The sequence below is a fragment of the Molossus molossus genome, unplaced genomic scaffold (assembly GCF_014108415.1).
Source record: "Molossus molossus isolate mMolMol1 unplaced genomic scaffold, mMolMol1.p scaffold_m16_p_20, whole genome shotgun sequence".
NCBI lineage: Eukaryota > Metazoa > Chordata > Mammalia > Chiroptera > Molossidae > Molossus > Molossus molossus.
Genome location: NW_023425356.1, coordinates 21,220,371 through 21,248,196, shown reverse-complemented (window position 1 = coordinate 21,248,196; position 27,826 = coordinate 21,220,371). Strand labels below are relative to the sequence as shown.

The following is a 27,826-nucleotide window of genomic DNA, read 5'->3' as shown; positions in this document are numbered from 1 at the left end:
CCTCGGTTGCAGTTTGTCCCCGGCCCTGGTTGGGTTGTGCGGGTGGCAGCCACTCGATGTGTCCCTTTCACATCGATGTTTCTCTCTCTCTCTCTCTCCCTTCCACTCTATCTGAGCAAAAAAATGTCCTCGGATGAGGATAAAAAATAAAAAAAATAAAAAAGACTGGAGTGTGATATGAAGACTGGAGAGAGAAGTCTTAATGCTAAAGAACTATATAGTGACTTTCATGAGGCCAGGCAAAAGCCAATACGGGCTTGAATTAAGGAAGTGATAGTGGAGGATAGAAGAAGGGGCATATTCAAGAAGGAATTTAACAGTAACTAGAGAGTGAATAATCTGTTTCAAGCTGAAACTATTAGTCAAAGGGATAATTATATATGAAAAATAGATATTTCTACTGCATTTTCAATACTTGGTTATTTGTCTGTTATTTCTTACAGATGGTTCTCTATAGAGTGGTTACTCTTTTCAACTTTCAGTTCCTTGTTTAGAGCTCTTTCATAATTGGGACCTTTTTAGTAGTGATCATGTTTGTAGAAAACTGCTTCTGAAAGTGAAAAAATGATGAAATAAAGATAAGTATCTTTACACCAAAGTTGTATAAACATTCCTGGAAGCAAAAGTGCAGCATATGGAACTAGACTTTAAAATCTGGCACTCATGCCCTGGCTGGTTTTGCTCAGCGGTTAGAGCATCGACCTGCAGACCAGAGAAACCCGGGTTCGGTTCCTACTAAGGGCATGTACCTCGGTTGCAGTTTGTCCCTGGCCCTGTTTGGTCGTGCAGGTGGCAGCCACTCAATGTGTCCCTTTCATGTCGATGTTTCTCTCTCTCTCTCTTCCTCTCCCTCCCACTCTATCTGAACAAAAAATGGAGAAATGTTCTTGGGTGAGGATAAAAAAAAAAAATCTGGCACTCATTTATCTGCTTGTTATATATTCTCTGAGGAATTCTTCAGTGGAAGAATGGAACAAGTTATTTGACAGAACTCTGGAGAATATTCTTCTCTGTAGATTCTCTATAGGTATCTCCTGCTAGCACATTGACTTCTAGATCATTGATCATAGGATATTTGGAAATTACTATTTAGGCCATCGTCCTTATTTTCCAAATAAAAAAAGAAGATCCAGATTAAGTGAATTGTGTAGAAGTTTTTGCATATAATATACCTTTTTTTCTAAAGTAGAAATAAGCTTGAGAAAACAACCTAACATCTCTGTTTTCTTGGTCAGAAAACAAAAAATAAACAGTGGTCTTTTTTAAAAATATGTTTTTGTTGATTTTTTAGAGAGAGAAGAAGGGAGAGAGAGATAGAAACATCAATGTGAAAAGAGAAACATTGATCATCCGCCTCCTGCATGCCCTCCCCTGGGGATCGAGCCTGAAACCCGGGCATGTGCCTTCAATGGAAATAAAACTGGGACCTCTCAGTCCATGGGACGATGCTCAGTCTACTGAGCCACACCAGCCAGGCTAAACAGGGTCTTAATGAGAACTCTGAGCTCCCTGGGACATTGTGTACTAGAACTAGTTCTGTTTGATAGAGCATTAGGGGTGTGGGATGGCTCTTTAGTTACTGTATAACTAAGGCTAATAAGTATTCTGACTTTAAAATATCTACCTTGTTTTATAGGAAGCAATGCAGAATCAGGTGAATGCTAATCCTGAAAGAGCCAACCCTGTAACTGTGGCTACCCCATTTATCTTCACATCAGGAGAAGTTGTCAACCTTGCTAGCCTTGTTTCTTCAACCAACAACAAAACAACCTCAGGTAATATTCTGATAATGTAGCATTTATTTTAGACTTAAGGTGAACAGAATCCCAGGTTTTCCTATGAGATGAATAGATACCTTCTCTGATACCCACTCTTTATTAAAATCTTCCCCAAACTGAGAATTTATAATAGCTTTAAAAGCTAATACACTTATTCTTTCTGGGAAAAGGGAATATCATACATAGGGGTTATACCTGAGTGCTTACTGTGTTAAAAGTAAAATATTCTACAGGCTAATCTGTTGACATGCTATGCCTGACCCATAAAATGAAAATATAGCAGTACTTCAATATAGTACTGCTATGGAAGATAGTTTAATATTCATAATCCAAAACATAATAAATAAAGCAGAAAAAACATAAGTGGTTGTTAGAATGCTGATATAAAAGAGGTACATGTGGCCCCGGCCGGTTTGGCTCAGCAGTTAGAGCGTCGGCCTGCGGTCCAGAGAGACCTGGGTTTGGTTCCCGCTAAGGGTACGTACCTCGGTTGCAGTTTGTCCCCAGCCCTGGTTGGTCGTGCAGGTGGCAACCACTGGATGTATCCCTTTCACGTCGATGTTTCTCTCTCTCTCTCTCCCCCCACCCCCCACTCTATCTGAAAAAAAATGTTCTCGGTGAGGATAAAAAAAAAAAAAAGGGGGCCCTGGCCAGTTTGGCTCAGCGGTTAGAGCGTTGGCCTGCGGTCTGGAGAGACCCGGGTTCGGTTCCCGCTAAGGGCATGTACTTCGGTTGCAGTTTGTCCCCGGCCCTGGTTGGTCGTGCGGGTGGCAGCCACTCGATGTGTCCCTTCACGTTGATGTTTCTCTCTCTCTCTCCCTTCCTCTCTCTCCCTCCCACTCTATCTGTCCAAAAAATGGAAAAATATCCTCGGGTGAGGATAAAAAAAAAAAAGGTACATGTGATTATTCAGTAAACAAGATTGATAAACACTCAGCCAGACTCATCAAGAAACAACCTTCCAAAATTCAATTAGGAAGAATCAGAAAACCTAAATAGGCCAATAACAATGAATGAAATTGAAGCAGTAATAAAAAATTCCCAGCAAACAAAAGTCCTGAACTGGATAGATTTACAGGAGCATTTTACCAAGCATTCAAAGAAGAATTAACACCTATCCTCCTCAAACTGTTCTAAAAAATTCAAGAGAAAGGAACACTTCCAAACTCTTTTTACAAAGCCAGCATTATTCTAATTCCAAAACCAGATAAAGACACTATAAAGAAAGAAAATTATAGGCCAATATCCCTGATGAACATAGATGCTAAAATCCTCAACAAAATATTAGCAAATCGGATCCAGCAATACATTAAGAAGATCACACACCATGACCAAGTGGGATTTTCCTGGGGGTGCAAGGCTGTATAATACTCACAAATCAATAGATGTGATATATCATATAAAAAAAATGAAGGATAAAAATCACATGATCATATATAGACACACAAAAAACATTCAACAAAATCCACCACCCATTTTTTTTTTTTTTTTTATCCTCACCCGAGGACATTTTTCCATTTTTTGTACAGACAGAGTGGGAGGGAGAGAGAGGAAGAGAGAGAGAAGGAAACATCGATGTGAAAGGGACACATCGAGTGGCTGCCACCCGCACGACCAACCAGGGCCAGGGACAAACTGCAACCAAGGTACATGCCCTTAGCGGGAACCGAACCCAGGTCTCTACAGACCGCAGGCAGATGCTCTAACTGCTGAGCCAAACCGGCCAGGGCCACCACCCATTTTTTTTTAAATCCTCACCTGAGTGTGTGTGTGTGTGTGTGTGTGTGTGTGTGTGTATTTTTTATCTTCACTGGAGGATATTTTTTCATTTATCTTCAGATAGAGTTGAAGAGAGGGAGAGAGAGAGAGAAAGAAACACCAACCGGGACCCCCCACATGACTCTGACCAGGGCCAGGGATGAACTGCAACCCGAGGCATGTGCCCTTGATCAGAATGGAACCTGCGACTAATTGGTCCATAGGCCAACGCTCTAACCACCGAACCAAACTGGCCAGGGCTCACCCAAGTATATTTTTTTCAACCATTTGTAGAGAGAGGGAGGAACATTGATCATCGATTTGAGAGAGACCAGAGTCAGGGATCGAACCTGTAACCTAGGCTCATGCCCTTGACTGGGAATCGAACCTATGACCCTTTGGCTGACACTCTATTGAGCCACACCAGCCAGGGCCAGCACCCATTTTTTACAAAAACTCGTAGTAATGTGGGAATAGAGGGCTCAAACTTCAACATAATACAGGCCATATATATATGACAAACCTACAGCCAACATCATACTCATTGGGCAACAACTAAGAACGTTTTCCTTAAGAACAGGAACAAGACAAGGATGTCTCCTTTCACCACTCTTATTCAACATAGTATGAGAAGTCCTAGGCACAGCAATCAGACAAGAAGAAAAGATAAAAGGCATCCAAATTGGAAAGGAAGAAGTGAAATTATCGTCATTTGCAGATGACATGATATTGTACATAGACAACCCTAAAGATTCCACCAAGATACTGCTAGATTTAATAAATGAATTCAGCAAAGTAGCAGGGTACAAAATCAACACCCAGAAATCAATGGAATTTTTATACACCAATAATGAACTCTCAGAAAGAGAAACTAAAAAAAATTCGACAAAAGGAAGACAAACAATCCAATTAAAAATGTGCAAAGGGCCCTGGCAGGTTTGGCTCAGCAGTTTGTGTCGACCCACAGACCAAAGAGTTTTGGGTTTGATTTCTGTCAAGGTCACGTGCCTCGGTTGTGGTTCGTCCCTAGCCCTGGTCAGGGTCGTGCAGGAAGTAACCAGTCAATGTGTCCCGCTCAAGTCGATATTTCTCTCTTCCTCCCTCCTACTCTATCTGAAGATGAATAGAAATATATCCTCAGGTGAGGATTAAAAAAAAAGAAAGAAAGAAAAGGACCGGAATAGACACTTCTCCAAAGAATATATACAGATGACCAATAAACATATGAAAAAAGGCTCAAAGTCACTAATCATCAGAGAAATGCAAATTAAAACCACAATGAGATACCACCTCACACCTGTCAGAACGACTTTTATCAACAAATCAACAAGTGCTGATGAGGATTTGGAGAAAAGGGAACCCTTAATGAACTGTTGGTGGGAATGCAGACTGGTGCAGTCACTGTGTAAAACAGTATGGAATTTCCTCAAAAAATTAAAAATGGGACTGCCCTTTGACCCAGTGATCCCACTTCTGGGAATATATTCTGAAAACCCTGGAACACCAATCAGAAAAGTTTGCCCGGCTGGTGTGGCCCAGTGATTGAGCATGGAATCATGTACCAAGAGGTCACCAAAGGATTCCCAGTCTTGACACATGCTCGGATTGTGAGCTTGATCCCTGGTAAGGGAAGTGCAGGAAGCCACTAATCGATGTTCCTCTCTCATTGATGTTTCTATATTTCCCTCTCCCTTCCTCTCTCTAAAAATCAATAAAAACATTTTTTTAAAAAAAGAAAAGAAAGGCCTAGCTGGTTTGGCTCAGTAGTTGAGCGTTGACACATGCACCGAGAGGTTGCTGGTTCGATTCCTGGTCTGGACACAAGCCCAGGTTGTGGGCTTGATCCCTGGTAGGGGGTCATGCAGGAGGCAGCCAATCAATGTTTCTTTCTCATTGATGTTTCCATCTCTCTCTCCCTCTCCCTTCCTCTCTCTCAAAATCATTTTACATTTTTTTAAAAAGAAAGGTTCGCCCTGGCCGGTTTGGCTCAGCGGTTAGAGTGTCGGCCTGCGGTCCCGAGAGACCCGGGTTCGGTTCCCGCTAAGGGCACGTACCTCGGTTGCAGTTTGTCCCCGGCCCTGGTTGGTTGTGCGGGTGGCAGCCACTCGATGTGTCCCTTCACATCGATGTTTCTTTCTCTCTCTCTGTTCCTCTCTCTCCCTCCCGCTCCATCTGAACAAAAAATGGAAAAATGTCCTCGGGTGAGGAAAAAATAAATAAATAAATAAATAAAAAGAAAGGTTCAAAACAGTGTTATTTATAATATCTAAGATTTGGAAATAGCCCAAGTGGCCATCAGTAAATGAATAGATCAAAAAAGCTGTAGTACATTTACACAAGGAATACTATACAGCTGTAAAAAAGAAAGATATCTTACTCTTTGAGACAGCATGGATGGACCTGGAGATTATTAATGCTAAGTGAAATAAGCCAATCAGAGAAAGACAAATATCACATGATCTCACTTATGTGTGGAATCTCATGAACAAAATAAATTGACCAACAAAATAAGTCCTGAGGCATGGAGGCCTAGAACAGACTGACATATCTCAGAGGGGCAGGGGGAGGAGAAGAGATCAACCAAATAACTTACATACATAACCCATGGATAATAGTGTGGCGAAGGCTTGGGGCAGGGGGCACTCGGTAGAAGGGGGTAAAGAAGGAGGGAATGCCCTGGCCAGTTTGGCTCAGCGGTTAGAGCTTCGGCCTGCGGACCAGAGAGTCCCGGGTTCGGTTCCCGCTAAGGGCATGTACCTCGGCTGCAGTTTGTCCCTGGCCCTGGTTGGGTCCTGCGGGTGGCAACCACTCGATGTGTGTCTCTCACATCGATGTTTCTCTCTTTCCCTTCCTCCCTCTCTCTCTCCCGCTCTCTCTGAAGATAAATGCAAAAATGTCCTCGGGTGGGGATTTAAAAAAAAAAAAAGGAGGGAATGGGGGACATCTGTAATACTGTCAGTAAATGTGTGTGTGTGTGTTTTAAAAAGAGGTACATGTGATTATTTGAATAAAGTACAAGAGTCTACATTTGTTCTTGAGAACATATGTAACAAAATAACAAAAAAGGCACTCGGTGTTGATCTTTTGAAACTTGTATGTTTTTGACAAAAACATCTATCTAAAAAAGAAAACTGAACTTGTTTTCAACATCTTTTTACAAATATTTGTTTTACAACAAAGGCACTTGTGTCCTCATTTAAATGAATTTTCCAGCTGACTTTTTTTTTTATTTCTGACTTTCATTTAAAAATAAGCAACTGTAGCCCTGGCCGGTTTTGCTTAGTGGTTAGAGCGTCGGCCTGTGGTCCAGAGAGATCAGGGTTCGGTTCCCACTAAGGGCATGTACCTCGGTTGCAGTTTGTCCCTGGCCCTGGTTGGGTCCTGCGGGTGGCAACCACTCGATGTGCCCCTTTCACATCGATGTTTCTCTCTCCCCCTCCCTCCCTCCCTCCCGCCTTCCACTCTGTCTGAACTAAAAATGGAAAAATGTCCTTGGGTAAGGATAAAAAAATAAATAAAATGAAAAAAATAAAATAAAAATAAACAACTGTATTTCTACTTAAGTTTATATACTATCAAAGGAAGATCGCCCTGGCCGGTTTGGCTTAGTGGTTGGAGCGTCAGCCTGTGGACCAGAGAGTCCCGGGTTTGGTTCCTGCTAGGGGCACGTACCAAAAAAAAAAAAAAAAAGGAAGATCTTGAACGAAGTGTTATTACTAAGAGGCAGTGTGGTAAAGCAGAAAGAGCATGCATACAATATACATAGAATTGTGCGTTCAGATCTACATTCAAATACTGATTTATTAATTGACTAGATGCTTGACTGTGGGAAAACTACTTCTCTAAACCTTAATTTATAAAATTGAGATATAATGATAACCACTTTATGAGGTTATTGTGAGAATGATATTTTGTATTTCAGGGTCCATTTTATAGCAAGGCTTCAGTAATAGTGGTAAGTGAAAATTCTCAGTAAAGATTGACTGTCATGCCCACAGGGGGGCAGTAGTGACCCTCAATTTATTACTCATCAACTCATTTAAAATCACTTTGCTTTCAGATAAATGCTTTTTATTTTTTTTATTTATTTATTTATTTATTTTTTTTATCCTCACCCGAGGATATTTTTCCATTTTTTGTACAGATAGAGTGGGAGGGAGAGAGAGAGAGAAAAATCGACGTGAAGGGACACATCGAGTGGCTGCCACCCGCACGACCAACCAGGGCCGGGGACAAACTGCAACCGAAGTACGTGCCCTTAGCGGGAACCGAACCCGGGTCTCTCCGGACCGCAGGCCGAGGCTCTAACCACTGAGCCAAACTGGCCAGGGCTCAGATAAATGCTTTTTAAAAATTAGCTTAGCCTTGGCCAGTTTGGCTAAGTGGTTAGAGCGTCGGCCTGTGGTCCAGAGAGACACCGGTTCAGTTCCCGCTAAGGGCACATACCACAAAAAAAAAAAACTCGGTTGCAGTTTGTCCCCGGCCCTGTAGCAGCCACTCGATGTGTCCCTTTCACATCAATGTTTCTCTCTCTCTCTTCCTCCCACTCCATCTGAACAAAAAATGGAAAAATGTCCTCAAGTAAGGATTATAAAAAAATTAGCTTAAATGCCCAAGTTGTGGGCCCAGTCCCTGGTGGGGGCATGCAGAAGAGGTCAGAGCATGTAGGAGGCGGCCAATCAATGTTTCTATCTCTCTCTCCCTCTCCCTTCCTCTCTAAAAATCAATAAAGAAAAAAAAAATTATATCCCTGGCCAGTTTGGCTCAGTGGTTGAGCGTCGGCCTGTGGACCAGAGAGTTCCAAGTTCAGTTCCCACTAGGGGCACGTACCACACACACACACACACACACACACACACACACAAATTAGCTTAAATATACAGATACAGTCGTCCCTTGCCACTTTGTGCTTCGACTTTCGCGGCTTCACACTATCGCGGTTTTTTAAATACTATACTATACTTTATTTGAAAAAACCGCGATAGCCCTGGCCGGTTTGGCTCAGCGGTTAGAGCGTCCGCCTGTGGTCCGGAGAGACCCGGGTTCAGTTCCCGCTAGGGGCATGTACCTCGGTTGCAGTTTGTCCCCGGCCCTGGTTGGTCGTGTGGGTGGCAGCCACTCGATGTGTCCCTTTCACATCGATGTTTCTCTCTCTCTCTCTCTTCCTCTCTCTCCCTCCCACTCTGTCTGTTCAAAAAATGGAAAAATGTCCTCGGGTGAGGATTAAAAAAAAAAAAACCGCGATAGAGTGAAGCCACAAAAGTTGAAGCCGAAGTGGCAAGGGACAACTGTATATAAATAAAGAATCCTACTTCATGAAAACTCATTTATCATGGTAGAGTCTGGAAATGATTAACTACAATAAACGAAGGCCAACTGTACTTATAATCAGACATTGACAGCCTTTTGGATTTGTAGTGGTTCAGGCCACACTGATTAGAATAAGTGCTTTTATAATCCAAAAGGCTTTAGAAGCCAATAATATTACATGTTCACAAACATGAAAAAAGCTAGAGTTGATCTTTAGTCTAACTAAGGAAATTCTCTAGGCCCTGATCTGTAATGTTAAAGCAAAATTGAAGATATTCAGGATGGAGATTCTTAGCCTTGGCTCCCAAGGTCTTATAGCAGGTTTATTGCTTTTGACAAACCTGGTCTTCTTTCTCTCTTCCATATGTTGATAACTGCAAATTGAAATTGTTCAACTATCCCTATAATAAGGCTGATCTCTACAATATCATCTTAACCATGGAGCAGTTCTACTTAGCTCTCCCCTTTTAGGGGATTAGCCTACTTGATGCTTAATTGGTGCAGATAAAAGAAAAGTTGTTAGACAAATTCAGGTTGTATTATTCAATTGGGTTTAAGGATTTTATTTCGCTGAATGGTGGGTGAGCTTCGTTTCCCATCATCCAGTAACATGGTCTTTTTTTTATCCAGTAACATTTTTAAGAACTAACTGAAAGTATCCTAGGAGTATCATGTTGGTAGATATTTTTGATACCAAAATCAAGATTACAAAGTTTGCTTTCAATTTTCCATTTGTGACTAAATGTATTAGTCATCATCAGTGCTACCAACAAAATTCAGTGATTTAGGAAGGCAGACTAATTTAAACATCAATGAGGGCAAAACAGAGTTATGAAGATGAATTTTCTGTTTCTGTAGAATCATAAGATGCACTCCCAAATTAAATATAAATAGCTTTATATTGGTTTATAAAGAGTACAGGCTTGGCCCTGGCCAGTTTAGCTCAGTGGTAGAACATCAACCCATGGATCAATGAGTCTCGGGTTTGATTCTGGCCAAGGGCACGTACCTTGGTTGCGGTTCATCCCTGGCCCAGGTCTGGGTTGTGCGGGAGGCAACCAGTTGATGTTTCTCTCTCTCTTTCTCTCCCTCTCTCTCTTACCCACTCTATCTGAAGATAAGTGGGAAAATATGCTCTGGTGAGGACTTAAAAAAAAACAACAACAAAAAAGTACAGGCTCGGAATCTAATGAATTAGGTTTTCATCAGGGCTCCGATATTTTCTAGCTGCATGACCTTGAGCAAATTACTTTGTTTTTCTGGATCTAGTTTTTACTAACTTACTGATATTGTCTAGCCTACCATAGCACACTCCCTAAATTCTGGTCTGAAGAGTTTATTTATATGTTACATTTTGAATAGATAACAAGAAATTTCATTGATAATGCCATTTTTCTTCCAAAAACAACAGTGTCTGTGCACATTTTACTTTATTTGATGTTGTGTCTTATATTGAGGAGAAGGAAACAACATTATTAAACAATAAAGTACTTCATTTTCCTAGAACTCCCTGGGATAAGTCTGAAGAGATCATTTGCATTGTTTCTTTTCTATTTCAACTGTGTATGTCAGAACACTAAACTTAATTTTTCACAAATGGTTATTTTTATTGAGGGGAAGTTGGGTGGCTCATTATGTTTGAATTAAAAGGAGACTATAGGCCTGGCCAGTTGGCTCAGTTGGTTGGAGCATTGTTTCATACACCAAAAGGTTGTGGGTTTGATTCTCAGTCAGGGCACATACGTAGGTTGCAGGTTTGATCCCCATTCATAAGGGAGGCAACTGATCAATATTTCTCTCTCACATTGATGTTTCTCTCTCTCCTTTCCTCTCTCTCTAAAAATCAACTAAAAAACATATCCTCAGATGAGGATTTTTACCAAAATATAAAGAAGAGGACCCTTAGGTTGGAATCATCATATATATAATGCTTTTCTCATGAAGCAGTTCTGCACAGCTATTCTGTAGTTAATCGGGTGGCCTACCTATGTGTGTGTATGTGTGTGTGTTTTAATTGTGGTAAAATATAACAGCCTTATTTTGTTTTTTGTTTCTTTTCTTTGTTAATCCTCACCTGAGGATGTTTTCCCATTGATTTTTAGATAGAGTGGAAGGGAGGCAGGGAGGAAGAGAAAGAGAAACATTGATGTGAGAGAAAGACATCAATTGGTTGCCTCCCACATGACCCTAACCAGGGCCAAAAATTGAACCTGCAACCCAGATATGTGCCCTTGACTGGGAATTGAACCTGAGACCCTTCGTTCCATAGGCCGACGCTCTAACTGCTGAGCTAAATTGGCCAGGGCACACAGCCTTGTTTTTTTTTATTGCTAGTGACTTATTATCACATATAGTCCAACTTCCATGAGTATACATATATCTAAAAATCACTTGTACCTTCTTTTTTTCATTTGTTAGTTCTTTTTTATTTATTTATTTATTTATTTTTATCCTCACCCGAGGATATTTTTCCATTTTTTGTACAGATAGAGTGGGAGGGAGAGAGAGGAACAGAGAGAGAGAGAGAAACATCGACGTGAAGGGACACATCGAGTGGCTGCCACCCGCACGACCAACCAGGGCCGGGGACAAACTGCAACCGAGGTACGTGCCCTTAGCGGGAACCAAACCCGGGTCTCTCCGGACCGCAGGCCAACGCTCTAACCGCTGAGCCAAACTGGCCAGGGCCATTTGTTAGTTCTTATGTCAGCATTTGTTATGATAGGCTGAGTGATGAGAAAAGGATGAACTAAGCAGAAAAAATAGGGAGTAGGCTGGTTCTTGCTCTGCATAAAGTCATTAAATAGAGATAGGCTCCTTTCTGTAGGTCAAGCACTATGTTCTGCTTCGACCATTTGGTTCCCTATGTTTTTTTTTCTCTTTTTTAATATGTTTTTGTTAATTTATTTAGAGAGAGAGAGAAACATGAATGTGAAAGAGAAACATCGATCTGCTGCCTCCTGCCATCTCCTACTGGGGATCCAGCCTGCAACCCACGCATGTGCCCTGAGTGGGAATTGCACTGGGACCTGTGTCCATGGGACGACACTCAATCCACTGAGCCACACCAGCAGTTCCCTGAGCATTTTATGAGAATTAGAATAAAATAGAGATATCTCACTATCTCCACCTTTATCCCCACTCCCACAGTCATCATCCAAAAGCTTTGATTAAGATAGGTTGCAGTTCGCCCTGGCCAGTTTGGCTCAGTGGTTAGAGCGTCGGCCTGCGGTCCGGAGAGACCAGGGTTCGGTTCCCGCTAAGGGCACATACTTCGGTTGCAGTTTGTCCCCGGCCCTGGTTGGTCGTGCGGGTGGCAGCCACTCGATGTGTCCCTTCACATTGATGTTTCTCTCTCTCTCTCCCTCCCGCTCTATCTGTACAAAAAATGGAAAAATATCCTCGGGTGAGGATAAAAAAAAAAAAAGTGCCCTGGCCGGTTTGGCTCAGCGATTAGAGCATCAGCCTGCAGACCAGAGAGTACTGGGTTCAGTTCCCGCTAAGAGCACGGACCTCTGTTGCAATTTGTCCCCAGCCCCAGATGGGGTCATATGGGTGGCAGACGGTTGGTGTGTCTCTCTCACATCAATGTTTCTCTCTCTCTTCCTCCCTCTCTCCCTCCCGCTCTATCTGAAGATACATGCAAAAATGTCCTCGGGTGAGGATTTAGAAAAAAAGATAAGTTGCAGCTATGAGGAGTACTATATAAGTAATCTACCTTTTCCACCCCCCTCCTTTTATTGATTTTACAGAGAGAGGAAGTGACAGGGAGAGAGAGATAGAAACATTGATGAGAGAGAACATCGATTGGCCACCTCCAGCATGTCCCCCACCGGGGATCAGGCCCACAACCTGGGCATGTGTCCTGACTGGGAATCAAACTGGTGACCTCTTGGTGCATGAGTCGATGCTCAGCTGCTGAGCCACACTGGCCAGACAGTAATCTACCTTTTAAAGGAAAATCTAAAATTTAAATTTGTAAATAAGTTAGGTTACCTAGAGTAATCATATCAGAAGAGGATTCTTTGCTCTGTTGGAGGATTTATTATAGTGTGTTACATAGGAATTTCCTTAAGTATTTTTAAATATTTTACGGAAAACTGACTTTTTGATAAAAGAAAGGCTGGGAAGAATCTTTATGTGTAGATAGTGGTAAAACTTAAAAATTAAGAGCACAGCCCTGGCTGGCGGGGCTCAGTGTTTAGAGTGTCAGCTATGGACCAAAGGACACGGGTTTGTTTCCTGGTCAAGGGCACATACCTCAGTTGCAGGTTTGGTCCCCAGCCCTGGTTGGGGTTGTGCAGGAGGCAACCAATCAATGTGTCTCTCTCATATCCATATTTCTCTCTCTTCCCCTCCCTCCCTATCTGGAAATCAATGGAAAAAATACCCTCAGGTATTTTAATATAATAATAATAAATAAAATAAACTCCCAGCCGGTGTGGCTCTGTGGATTGAACATGGTCCCATGGACTGAGAGGTCCTGGTTCGATTCTCAGTTAGGGCACCTGCCCAGGTTTTGGGCTCAGTCCTCAGTAGGGGGCATGTAGGAGGCAGCCAATTGATGTTTCTATCTCTCCTTTCCGCTCTAAAAAATAAATAAATAAATGAAAACATTAAAAAAAATTTGTGAGCCCTGGCCGGTTTGGCTCAGCGGTTACAGCATCAGCCTGCGGTCCCGAGAGACCGCTAAGGGCATGTTCGGTTCCCGCTAAGGGCATGCACCTTGGTTGCAGTTTGTCCCCGGCCCTGGTTGGTCGTGCTGGTGGCAGCCACTCGATGTGTCCCTTTCACATCGATGTTTCTCTCTCTCTCTCTCTCCCTCCCACTCTACCTGAACAACAACAAAAAAAATTTGTGATAATAAAATAAAAAGAAGATATATGTGTCAAAGTCCAGTCAAAAGACATAACTACATGGTGATTTGTATTTTTTTTTTATCCTCACCTGAAGACATTTTTGCATTTATCATCAGATAGAGCGGGAGGGAGAGAGGGAGAAAGAGAGAGAGAAACACTGATGCGAGAGAGAGACATCAAATGGCTGCCACCCACACGACCCCAACTGGGGCCAGGGACAAAGCGCAACCGAGGTACGTGCCCTTAGCGGGAACTGAACCCAGGACTATCTGGTCCGCGGGCTGACGCTCTAACTGCTAAGCCAAACCGGCCAGGGCTGATTTTTATGTTTTAATTATATAGACATATATATAAAATTTCTAAACTTATATGTATAATTTATAAAGAATTATTAGTTAGTAATAGTGGATTAACTACTAAGGTACACAGAGAACCATAAAGAATACAGGAATAAACAATATAGAAGCAGCCACTACTTCTGTGTTACAAAACTTAATTTGATGCCAGCTGACAAGAAATGTTTATAGAGTACAGCTTCGGTATCACAAGGAAGGGCACAGAAGAGTGGATATGAGACTAAGAGGCAATGAATTTACAACTGGTACAATAAATATCTTTGAAATAGTGAAATGCAATTCATTTGATAAAAGTTAGATTTATGCAAAACTGTTGAGTAATACTTTTAATTCATAAAGTTAGACATGCCTATTGCCAGATGTAATGCACTTCCCTCTTGGAACTTAGCTGTAAGAAGAGCACACAGATGTGAGAGGAAAAGGTTATGAACAAAGTTTTTTTTAAAGCACATCATGACATAACAAAAGTAGATGATTTTTTTTTTTTTTTTAGCATTAATCAATTGTACTACCTTTGATATTCAATATGTGAAACTTCAGGTTTTTAACTGTCCTCACACTAGAGGTCAATCCTATTCTTACCTCTCTAGCTGATGAGTAGAGGTGGTAGGTTGAGTAAAGCCCAGGAGGGACCTATTCCCTCATCACTGCTTAGCTGGGGTGAGGCATACTTTGTATGCTTACTGTTTACTGCCTACTGCCAGGGAGAGCTCTGTACAGCCAGCCTAGGGAGTGAGAGGCACTCCTGGTCTGTTAGTTGCTAATGTTCAGCATTAGCCTGGCCAAGAGAAGAAACAAATGAGAGGAATGTAGTGGCCCTACACCAAGCATATTAATTCAATCCACTTTATTTTTTTTTTTTTTTTTTTTTTTTATCCTCACCCGAGGATATTTTTCCATTTTTTGTACAGATAGAGTGGGAGGGAGAGAGAGAGAGAGAAACATCGACGTGAAGGGACACATCGAGTGGCTGCCACCCTCACGACCAACCAGGGCCGGGGACAAACTGCAACCGAAGTACGTGCCCTTAGCGGGAACCGAACCCGGGTCTCTCCGGACCGCAGGCCGACGCTCTAACCGCTGAGCCAAACTGGCCAGGGCTTAATTCAATCCACTTTAAAGGGAAAACTTTGAAACCTTAAAAGAGTTTTAACACTGATAATTGGTTTATATCAGTTTGTAGTAGAGAGCAAGATTAATAACATTCGAGTGAAAAACTGAGGTTTTAATTTAATAAGTCATCTTAATTCATTTTAGTTCATCTCAATTTATTCTCTCCGCTGGACCTCATTTGCCTTTTTTACCAAAATAGGTGACCCCCATGCCTCCTCAACAGTACACTTCTCAAATTCTACCACCTCAGTGTTGGCCACCCTTGCAGCTCTTGCTGAGGCATCAGCTCCCCTCTCCAACTCACACAGAGCCACAGGTAGGTAAGGGATATCTGCTGGTTGAATCATCATTTCTTCTTTTGTTTATAAATCTCCAGCAGATTTAATTTGCATGAAATAGTAAAGAATTATGGTTAGAGACAGCTAGGAAAAAGGATGTAGAGTCATGGAGCATCAGAAAGAAAAATCACTGAGTCATATAATCAGACATCTGAATGAATATTATCAGAGAATGACTAAGTTATTCCTTTAATTTTTTTTTTTTTTTTTTTTTTTTTTTGCAGTTTCAAGTTTGTTTGCCCTGACTGCATTTGCTTCAGGTTGAAATATTTAGTCTTATATTAGCAGATTTTTTTGGACATACTCTATATTAGGTTTTAAATGATGCTGTCGTAGAATGATTCAAAATAGCAGCCTAAGTATCTTGTATTATATTAAAGCATCAAAATACATGGGACTACTACCTCTCTCACTGTCATATCCTCAGTATCTCAGGTTGGCTTGAATTTTTTTCCAATGGAGATGTTATTTTGGTATTTCCAATGGAATTGGGCAGATACATGCTGTGTAGTACCTTTCTGATATTTAAAACAAAAAGATTTCAAGTCAATTGGAGATAGTGGTCTATTGGCAAAGGCCAAGAGCTTCATACAGGTAGGGGCAGATAGTTGTAGGTAGGGCTAAATAGTCATCTAGGAGTCTTTCTGGAACCCTCTACAGACCGCTCCATCTAAAATGAAAGCAGATTGTTCTGATTATTTTCTGCCATTGACATTTGGGTAGTGAGAACATTCCTTCAAACCCATTTTTCCAGCTGGCAGCAGTCATAAAGATCTCTACTCAGATGTGTATGGATGAGCAGCAGGGCAAAAGGAGAAGCAATATAATAAACTTGTGCTTATTTTCTTTTGATTTTCTCTTTGATCTTGAATAAATCCTTTAATTTTTTCAGATCTCAGTTTCCTCGTTTCTAGCATGATGGTTGGATTAGATTATTGGGGTCCTTTCAACTATTAACGTTTAACTGTTCTTTGTTTCTAAGGGGTGTGAATGCTCTACTTCCGTTGAATTACACGAATATGTCTAATATGGTTAGTCCATACACCACTTACTGCAAAGTTCTAATTGTGATTCTTTAGACAGAGGAATTCCATAGTAGTAGGAACTGTTTGCCCTTATAGTTATTAGGGACATTGACTAATCAAACTGAAAATCTTGACTCAGCATAATACACGTAAACTTCTTAGAAAGGTGCTAGCACATAGTAAGTAGTCACCATTAGTTGCTATTAATGTTATTGATCTGTCAGATGGAAGAAGCCACCTATCATTTTTGTCTGTTAAACTTCTTCAGTGCTCTACTTAACATATTGTTAATTCACTATTAAATGCCTCTATTTCCTTTTAGAAATAAATCTCTCCTAATTTATAGTTATTTTTCTAAGTTTCATAGATTTAGACTTTTAAGATGTTTTCTGAAAAAAGAGATTTAAGATCAAATATGTTGGGGAAACTCAGCATATCTTATCCCATATTGGAAAATCCCAGTGCTCATTAGTTTGTTGGAGTCTCTGATATTTCCTACAAAACAAACAAGAAAGTTTAAGCATATTTAAACCAGACTTTTGAGAATGTATTTGTAAATAGAACCTATCTTTAGTGAAAGCTATTAACATTATGTTTAATGCATTCTTTATTTCATTTTTCCTCTGACTTAGCATTGTCAGAGTTTTCTTCTGTGCACTGTTAAATCTAACTTTTTTTTAAAGTTTTCCTATCAATGTTATCAATTTCAAGGAGGCTGACATTGCTATACTTCTATTTTAAAAAAGCTAAAACTTTTCATTTATTTTTGTCATCTCTAGCTAATTCAGAGGAAATCATAGAAGGAAATTCTGTTGACTCATCAATCCAGCAAGTTGTGGGGAGTGGAGGCCAGAGGGTGATCACCATAGTGACCGATGGAGTGCCTCTGGGTAATATACAAACTGCAATCCCTACTGGAGGCATTGGCCAGCCATTTATTGTAACTGTGCAAGATGGACAGCAAGGTGAGTTATCTCATTAGACAATTGCTTATGAAAAGATATTTCAGACACTCAACTCTCCTCTAAAAATGAGGCATTAAGGCGTGTAGTGGGAATGGGAGAATGCCAGATGCCAGATGCTAGATGGGGCAAATAACTTCTGAAAAAGAAACAGAAACCAGGCTGGCCAAGGTGAATTTCCCTAATATATATAAAATTTGTAAGGAAAAAAACAGAGAGAGCAAAAAATATGAACCAGTAAGTCACAGAAAAGAAAATACTGATGGTTCTTAAAAATATGAAAATATGTCCAGCCTACTTCATTTATAATATGAGAAATGCAAATAAATACTGCACTGAGATACCATTATAACATTATGTTGTCAAGGGTGTAGAGAAACAGGCACTCTTATGGGAGAGCATTATTGCCAACGATATATCAGATAAGGGGTTAATTTCCAGAACATATAGAGTACTCATACAACTCAACAAAAGGAAGACAAAGAACCCAATTAAAAAATGGGCAGAGGACCTAAATAGACACCTCTCCAAACAGGGCATACAAATGGCCAAGAGACATATAAAGACATGCTCAACATCACTAATCATCAGAGAGATGCAAATTAAAATGACTATGAGGCATCACCTCACACCTGTCAGAATGGCTGCTGTCAGCAAATCATCAAACAACAAGTGCTGGGAAGGGTGTGGAGAAAGGGGGACTCTAGCACACTGCTGATGGGAATGCAGACTGGTGCAGCCACTATGGAAAAAAATAAAGTGTTTCCTCGGAAAATTAAAAATTAAACTGCTGTTTGACCCAGTGATCCCACTTCTAGAAATATACCCTAAGAAGCCTGAAACACCAATCAGAAAGAATATATGTACCCTTATGTTCATAGCAGCACTATTTACAATCGCTAAGATCTAGAAACAGTCCAAGTGTCCCTCAATAGATGAGTGGATAAAAAAAGCGGTGGTACATTTACACAGTGGAGTACTATGCAGCTGTAAGAAAGAAAGATCTCATCCTTGAGACAACATGGAGGGACCTGGAAAGTATTATGGTAAACGAAATAAGCCAATCAGAGAAAGACAAATACCACATGATCTCACTTATTTGTGGCATATAATGAACAAAATAAGCTGATGAACAAAATAGACCCAGAGACATAGAAAGAAGTAGGGTTCAGACTGACAAACCTCAGAGGAAGGGGCCGGGGGAGGGAAGAGATAAACCAAAGAACTTACATGCATATTTATATAACCAATGGACATAGACAGTAATGCTGGGGGCGGGGAGGGGCGGAATCAGGAGGAGGGTGTCAGTGGGAGAAAAAAAGAGAATCATCTGTAACAAAAAATAATAAAAAAAGAGAGAGAGAGAGAGAGAGAGAAAGAGCCCTGGCCAGTTTGCATTTATCTTCAGATAGAGCGGGAGGGAGAGAGAAAAACATCGATGTGAGAAAGACACATCGGCCCTGGCTGGTTTGGCTCAGTGGTTAGAGCATCAGCCTGCGGTCCAGAGAGACCCGGGTTCGGTTCCCGCTAAGGGCATGTACCTTGGTTGCAGTTTGTCCCCGGCCCTGGTTGGGTTGTGAGGGTGGCAGCCACTCGATGTGTCCCTTTCACATCGATGTTTCTCTCTCTCCCTGTATCTCACTCTCTCTCTCCCTCCCTCCCACTTTATCTGAACAAAAAATGGAAAAATGTCCTCAGGTGAGGATAATAAATAAAATAAATAAATAAATAAATAAATAAATAAGAGAGAAACAGGCACTATAATAAATCACCAGTGAGAGTGTAAATTAATGCATCCTCTAAAGAGTAATTGGCAATATTTATCATTATTAATGATGCACATACCTTTTGGTTAAAAGTTCTTTTTCTAGCCCTGGCCGGTTTGACTCAGGAACAAAGGAACAAAGGCCTCTGACAGCACATCTGTCCAGGAGAAAGCCCCCTCTCCAGCCCTCGCTCCAGTGCCAAACAGCTTAGTTCTTCCCTGTATGCCTCTGGTGCCCCTCAACCTGCCTCCCCTCCAAGCTTAGAGGGAGTAAGTCCAATAAGTCCATGCGCGGACCCTTTAAGGAGCTGCCAGGGGCTCCTGCGTCAGCCTCCCTGAGCCTCAGTTCCCGCTGGTTTTTCCAGCCAGAAGTTATGGGGACTTCTCTTCCTGGCACTGGAACCCTGAGTGGGGCGTCTGGTGTGGGACGGGGACCCCTCAGTCCTCAGGAAGGACCTTCCCTGCTGAGGTATCCTCCTGATTTTTATCCGCCACACGTGGGTGTGGGACCAGCCTGTCCGCCTCTGCCCCTCCTACCAGTCTCGATGTGTCTGCTTCTTTAATTCCGTAATTGTAGCTATTGTTTTAATTGATTTTTTTTTTTAGAGAGAGGAAAGAGCCTCGGTTGTGGTTTGTCCTCGGCCCTGGTTGGGTCGTGGGGGAGGCAACCAGTCGATGTGTCTCTCATCAGTGTTACTCTCTCTCCCTCTCTCTCTCTCTCTTTCCCTGTCTCGCCTTCTCCCTCCCTCCCACTCTATCTGATGATAAACAGAAAAATATCCTTGAGTGAGGATTTAAAAAAGAGAGAGAGAGAGAGGAAAGGAGAGAGAGAGAGAAACATTGATGTGAAAGAGAAACATCAATCGGCTGTGTCCTGCACGGCCCCCACTGGGGATGGAGCTTACAACCCAGGCATGTGCCCTGACCAGGAATCAAACCAGGACCTCTCAATCCATGGGCCAATGCTCAGTCCACTGAGCCACATTGGCTGGGCTAATTTTTTATTTTGAGATCATTATATATTCATGTACAACTGGAAGAAATAATACCCAGATATCCCATATACATCACCTAGTTTCCCTCAGTGGTAACATTTTGCATAACTATAGTACAGTATCACAGAAAATTGACATTGATAAAATCCACCAACCTTATTGAGATTTTTCCTGTTGTTTTTTTGTTGTTGTTTTGTTTTTTAATCCTCACCTAAGGACATTTTTATACTTATCTTCAGACAAAGTAAGAGGGAGGGAGAGAGAGAAAGAAACATCAATGTGAGAGAGACACATCGATTGGCTGCCACCCACATGACCCCAAGTGGGGCTGGGGTCTAACCTCAACCAAGGTGCGTGCCCTTGGCCAGAATTGAACCTGGGAATCCTTGGTCCGCATGCTGACGCTCTAACTGCTGAGCCAAACCAGCCAGGGCAGAGATTTTTTCAGTTTTATATGCACTCATTTGTGTGTTTGTGTATATACTTGGTTCTATACAATTTAATACATGTGTAGTTTTGTGTGAGTACCACCACAGTCAAAATACAGAAGAAGATTTTTGCCCTGGCCAGTTTGGCTCAGCGGTTAGAGCGTTGGCCTGCGGTCCAGAGAGACCTGGGTTTGATTCCCGCTAAGGGCGTGTACCTCGGTTTGTCCCCCGCCCTGGTTGGTCCTGCGGGTGGCAGCCACTCGGTGTGTCCCTTTCACATCGATGTTTCTCTCTCTCTCTCTTCCTCTATCTCCCTCCCACTCTATCTGAACAACAAATGGAAAAATGTCCTCCGGTGAGGATAAGAAAAAAATACAGAAGATTTCCATCACAAGGATTCCTCATGCTACTCTTTTATATCCACAACCATCTCCCATTCCACCCCATTCCTAATCCCTGGCAACCACTAACTCATCTGTTCTTTATAGCTATATTTGTGTCATTTCAAGATTGTGATATAAGTGGAATCATATAGTATGTAACCTTTTGAGATTGGCTTTTTTCTCTTAGCATAATTTCCTTACGATTCATCCAACTTGCGGTCTCAATCGTTCAATAGTATTATTTCATGATATGGATGTACCACAGTTTACTTAACTATTCACCAAGGACATTTGTTTCCAGTTTCGGGCTATCTGTGAATAAAGTTGTTATGATCCGCCCTGGCCAGTTTGGCTCAGCAGTTAGAGCATCAGCCTGCAGTCCAGAGAGACCCGGGTTCGGTTCCCGCTAAGGGCGTGTACCTCGGTTGCAGTTTGTCCCCGGCCCTGGTTGGTTGTGCAGGTGACAGCCACTCAATGTGTCCCTTTCACATCAATGTTGCTCTCTTTCTCTCCCTCCCTCCCACTCTATCTGAACAAAAAATGGAAAAAAAAATGTCCTCGGGTGAGGATAAAAAAAGTAAATAAATTAAGTTGTTATGATCAGTCATGTACAGGTTTGTGGGAACGTAGATTTTTAGTTCTCTGGAATAAATGCCCAAAAGTGAAACTGTTGGGTCATATTGTAATTATATGTTTAGTTTTATAAGAAACTTCCAAACCGTTTTCTAGAATGAGTGTACGGTATTATATTCCTACCAGGAATTTTTGAATGATCCATTTTCTCTACATCTTCACCAGCATTTGGTGTTATCATTATTTTAAAATTGTTTAGCTGTCCTCAAGGGAAACAAAAGAAAAAATAAATAAATGGAACATCAGACTAAAATGTTTTTGCACAGCAAAGGAAACCATCAGCAAAACAAAGAGCCTACTAAATGGGAGAACATATTTCCTAATCATACATCTGATAAGGGGTTAATATCCAAAATGTATAAAGAACTCATACTAGTCAATACCAAAAAAACAATCCAGTTGAAAAGACCCAGAGGCCCAGCTGGTGTGGCTCAGTTGGTTGAGCATCGTCCCATGCACCAAGAGATTGCCTATTCGATTCCCATTCAGGACATGTGTCCACGTTTCAGGCTAGATCCCTAGTAGGGGGTGTGCAGGATGCAGCTAGTCAGAGATTCTGTCTCATCAGTGTTTCTCATTCTCTCTCTCCCTCTCCCTTCCTCTCTCTATAAAGTAAATAAAAACATTTTTTTAAATGGGCAGAGGACCTGAATAAACACTTCTCCAAAGGGGACATACAGATAGCTAATAGACATATGGAAAGAGGCTCAATGTCACTAATTATTAGAGAAATGCAAATTAAAACCGCAATGAGATATGACCTCATACTTGTCAGAATTTCTATCATCAATAAATCAATGAACAACAAGTGTTGGCAAGGATGTGGAGAAAAGGGAACCCTCATGCACTGTTTTGGGGATTGCAAATTGGTGCAATCACTGTGGTAAATCATGTAGAAGGTCCTCAAAAAATTGACAAGGGAACTACCTTATGACCCAGAATTCCACTTCTTGGGAACCCAAAACACTAATTCAAAAAGAGATATGTATCCCTAGGTTGATTTAAGCATTATTAACAATAGCCAAGCTATGGAAGCCACCCAGTGTCCATCAGTAGACAAGTACACAAAAAATGTAGTGGTACACACTCGGCTAGCATGTGGATTGAGCATTGTCCCATGGACTGAGAGGCCCTGGTTTGATTTCTGGTCAGTGCATATGCCCAGGTTGTGGGCTTGATCCCCAGTAGGGGGCGTATAGTTGATCCATGTTTCTTACATCAACGTTTCTATCTCTTTCTCCCTTCCTCTCTCTAAAAAAGTCAATAAAAAACACATTTAAAAAAAAAGTAGTGGTACATAGTATCAACTGATGGTCGTTGGAGCCAATTCATTGCCAACAGGAATCTCCAACTTCCGGTGCAGTGAAGAAAGAAACTTTATTCAATGTAAACAGCTCAGTGGTGACACAGCACTGCTGTGAAAACAGCATGGCTATGGAACAGCTCAGTTGTGATACAGCCAGGCTGTGAAAACAGTACAGCTGTGAGGTGGCCCTCAGGGCCAGCCCCCTCTTTAGCTAGGCAGTTCTTCTCTGTTCTGCACCAGTCTGCCTCTTTGCTCCTATGCCAGTCCGCTCTTCAGTGTTTCAGCTCTAGCCAGGAAAATGCAATCTTCAGTCTTAAGTAGGAAAAAAAGGGTGCTCCCAAGCTAGAGGGGAGCTGGCTGATATGGATAGAAATCCCTGCCCCAGGTCCCCGATGAGTCTATCCTCATGCAAATGAGGACTCCAAACCATGACAGTTTGATTGGTCCAAAAGACACTGATAAGTCAGAATAGAGCTGCTCTGATTGGTCAGAGCTGTGCAACTCCAATGGGGAAAGCCTCAGCCCTATTGATTGAAATAGGATTCCAGGAACTCCTTTGTAAGGCTGGTTCAGACGGCAGAAACACAGTGTAGGCAGGTAGTGCAGTGCAGGCTTCTCCCTGAAATGTAGTTTGCGTGAGAGACTCTTGTGTAGAAATGGCTGCTAGGTTTCTTTTTTTTTATTAATCCAGTTAGTTACCGGGAGCCCTTCTTAGTAAGGTGTATTCTTCTTCAGGTTCACAAGATATACAATAGAGTGTTACTTGGCCATAAAAAAAAAAAAATGAAATCTTACTATTTGTGACAGCATGGATGGTCCTAGAGGGTAATTATGCTCAGTGAAAAAAGTCAGATACAGAAAGACAAATACCATATGATTTCACTTATATATGGAATTCAAAGAACAAAACAAACAAACGAACAAACAAAATTGAAACAAACTCATAGACACAGAGAGCAAACTGATGGTTGCCAGAGGGAAGAGAGTTTGGAGGACTGGGTGAAAGAGGTGAAGGAACTAAGAAGCACAAATTGGTAGTTACAAAATAGTCACAGGGATATAAGTAAAGCATAGGGAATATAGTTAATAATATTGCAATAACTATGTATGGTGCCTTTTGGGGTAGTGGATATATCAAAGGGAACACTATGTAAAGTATATGATTGTCTAACCACTAAACTGTACACCTGAAACCAATACAAAATAAACTGGAAAGAAAAATAAAATAAGCCCCTTACTTAAAAACATTTTTTTAGCCCTGGCTGGTTTTGCTCAGCAGTTAGAGCGTCAGCCCGCGGACCAAAGAGTCATGGGTTTGATTCCAGTCAGGGCACGTACCTTGGTTGTGGTTTGGTCCTGGCCCTGGTTGGGGTCATGCGAGAGGCAGCCAGTTGATGTCTCTCTCTCTCTCTCTCTCTCTCTCTCTCTCTCTCTCTCTCTCCCCCCCTCTCTCCCCCCCCCTCTCCCTCTCCCTCTCCTTCCCTCTCTCTTCCTTCTTCCCTCCCTCCCCCCTTCCCAATCTATCTGAAGATAAATGGAAAAATATCTTCAGGTGAAGATTAAAAAAAATTTTTTTTAGCCACTCTGATAGGTGTGTAGTGTACCAGGTGTGTGTTGCAAGCATATGTGTTTACCCTCTTTTCACTTATCTATAAGAAAAAAAATAATAAAATTAGATATAGTTAATGGCAAACTGTTTTCCTGAGAAGTTTCTCGAAAATCTTATGTGGCCCTAGCCAGTTTGGCTCAGCAGTTAGAGCATTGGCCTGCGGTCCAGAGAGCCCCGGGTTCGGTTTCTGCTAAGGGCGCGTACCTTGGTTGTAGTTTGTCCCTGGCCCTGGTTGGTTGTGTGGGTGGGAGCCATTTGATGTGTCCCTTTCATGTTGATGTTTCTCTCTCTTTCCCTCTCTCTTTCTCTCTTTCCCTCCCACTCTGTCTGAACAAAAAATGGAAAAATGTTCTTGGGTAAGGATTAAAAAAAAAATCTTATGTGAAGACATCAGGCCTTCTTTATTATTTAAAAAAATTTTTTTTTCTTTATTGATTTGAGAGAGAGAGGAAGGGAGAGGGAGAGAGAGATAGAAACATCCATGAGTGGTTGGCGGAAGTTGAGTGGTGATTTATGATGCTATATTTACCTCTAAGAAAATTTTTCATTCCAAAATGGCAGCAGAGTGAATGGAAGCTACACAGACCATCTCCCAGGACAAAACTGGAATTACAGCTAAAATAAAGAGAAATCGTTGGGAAAAAGCAACATAAAAGTAGCTTGCGATGACCATATAACCAGGGAACTGAATTGATCCTGGTAGGATTGTGGAGGCGCAAGAGGGGGGCTGGGAGCCCACGGACAGCAGTGGCCTTAGCTGTGAGCAATGCCCTCAAGATTAAACTCCCAAGCGGCTCCATAGCACAGAGCCAAGACAGAGCACAAAAATAGCTACAGCCACTCACCTTGGGCTCTGGCGGAGGGAGGGCAAACTGTACAGGAACTGTGTGGGGACACTTGGGATTTGGAGGGCACTCAGAGCTTTTGCTGAGTTGTGGCCACCCAGGACTGTGACCAGTCTTGCTCCTTCCCAGAGCTCTGGGGAGGAGATTCAACTCCACCCAGGTGGGCATTGAAATGCAAATTGAGGCTTATTAACAACTGCCATCTGCCCCACCCTTGGGAAATCCCCTTATGCTGAACACCTGAGGGAGTTTTTCATTCAACTGAGAACCCAAGGCTCTTCAGTTAACCAGGACTAATAGCCTCCAGGCAAAAAGCTAGAGGATAACTGAACCATTTCTGGGCTTACAACTCTGCCCAGGAAAGTAAGACTTCCTCCCCCGCTCATCCAAACCCATTAGAGGGAGCCACAAATAGCAGAACACCAACACTCACAGGTAAAATTTGGCAGGCTCCAAAGCCCACTGAGATAGTCAAAATGGTGAAACAAAGAAACACATGCCAAAGGAAAGGACAAGAGACCTCTACTGAAGATGAGATAAATGAGGTGCAGTTAAGCAAGTTAACACAGCTAGAATTCAGAGCCATGATCTTGAGGAAGCGCAACAGCATGAGTAAGGACATCAACACAATGAGTAAAGACATAGAAATGTTGAAAATCAACCAACTGGAAATTAAAAACCACAAAGGAAAAATGAAGAATGAGATATCAGAAATAAAGAACACATTGGAAGGTCTAAACAGCAGAGTAGAGGAAGCTGAGGACTGGATCAGTGAATTAGAAGACACGGTAGAAAAAATCAACCAAAATTTGGCTCAACCAGTTTGGCTCAGTGGTTAAAGCGTCGGCCTTCAGTCTGGAGAGACCTGGGTTTGGGTCCTGCTAAGGGCACGTATCTTGGTTGCAGTTTGTCCCCGGCCCTGGTTGGGTCCTGTGGGTGGAAATCACTTGATGTGACCCTTTCACGTCGATGTTTCTCTTTCTCCCATTCTATCTGAACAAAATATCGAAAAAATGTCCTCAGGTGAGGATAAAAAAAAAAATCAACCAATCAGAAAACCAAAAGGAAAAAACAATTAAAAAACAGAAAGACAGCTTAAGAGAACTGTGGGACAACTGGAAACGTAATAATATTTGCATCATAGGAGTCCCCAAAGAAGAAAATGAGCAAGGGTTAGAGAATATATTTGAAGAAATAGGGACAGAAAACTTCCCTAATCTGGTGAAAGAAGAAGGCATTCAAGTTCAAGAAACACAGAGAGCCCCAAGTAAGAAGAACCCAAAAAGGTCCACACCAAAACACATAGTAATTAAAATGCCAAAAATTAAAAGGAGAATCCTAAAAGCATGAGATAAGCAACAGGTTACCTACAAAGGAACCCTCATAAGGCGCTCGGCTGACTTCTCAACAGAAACACTACTGGCCAGAAGGAAATGGCACAAAGTAAACAAGGTCATGAAAAACAAGGATCTGAATCCAAGACTACTCTCCCCAGCAAGGCTATGATTAAAAATAGGTCAAATAAAGAGCTTCCCAGACAGAAAAAGGCTAAGGGAATACATTAGCACCAAACCAGCACTGCAAGAAATGTTTAAAGGACTGCTGTAGTTTGTAGAAGAAATAGGAAGAAAAATAAAACCACACTAAACAAAAATGGCAATAAATAAGTACATATCAGTAATCACCTTAAATGTAAATGGATTGAATGCTCCAATAAAAAGACAGAGTAGCTGATTGGATGAGAAAGTATGACTCATCTATATGTTGTTTACAAGAGACCCACCTCACAACAAAAGACTCACATAGGTTGAAAGTGAAGGGATGGAAAAAAATGTTCCAAGCAAACGGAAAGGGAAAAAAAGATGGGATAGCAATACTCATATCTGATAGCAATACTCATATCAAAATGAAGGCCATAACTAGAGACAAAGAAGGCCACTACATAATATTGAAAGGATCTATCCAACAGGAAGATATAACCGTGATAAACATATATGCACCCAATATTGGAGCACCAAAATATATTAAAAATCTTTTGGAGGACTTCAAAGGAGAAATCGACAGCAATATAATCATACCAGGAGACTTCAACACCCCGCTGACATCACTGGATAGATCCTCTAGACAAAAAATTAGCAAGGAAACAGAAACTCTAAATGTAGCACTAGACCAAATGGATTTAATAGATATCTACAGAGAATTACACCCCAGAACTGCAGAATTCACATTCTTCTCAAGTGCACATGGGACATTCTCAAAGACAGACCACATGTTAAGACATAAACTAAGTCTGCCCTGGCCAGTTTGGCTCAGCGGTTAGAGCGTCGGCCTGCGGTCCGGAGAGACCCGGGTTCGGTTCCCGC

General features: G+C 41.7%; 1 protein-coding gene across 6 annotated transcripts in view; it reads left to right on the top strand.

Moving 5' to 3' along the window:
• The window catches only part of GABPB2 (GA binding protein transcription factor subunit beta 2), a 52,675-nt gene that overhangs the window by 16,244 nt on the left and 8,605 nt on the right, over window positions 1–27,826 (top strand). For 3 of the 6 annotated variants that reach the window (XM_036271943.1, XM_036271939.1, XM_036271940.1), the window contains 3 exons: window positions 1,637–1,775; window positions 15,374–15,490; window positions 17,317–17,502. In XM_036271943.1, the coding sequence (XP_036127836.1) occupies window positions 1,637–1,775; window positions 15,374–15,490; window positions 17,317–17,502 (442 nt within the window). The remainder of the gene's footprint in view (window positions 1–1,636; window positions 1,776–15,373; window positions 15,491–17,316; window positions 17,503–27,826) is intronic. The other 3 variants (XM_036271944.1, XM_036271941.1, XM_036271942.1) reach the window with 1 other exon arrangement.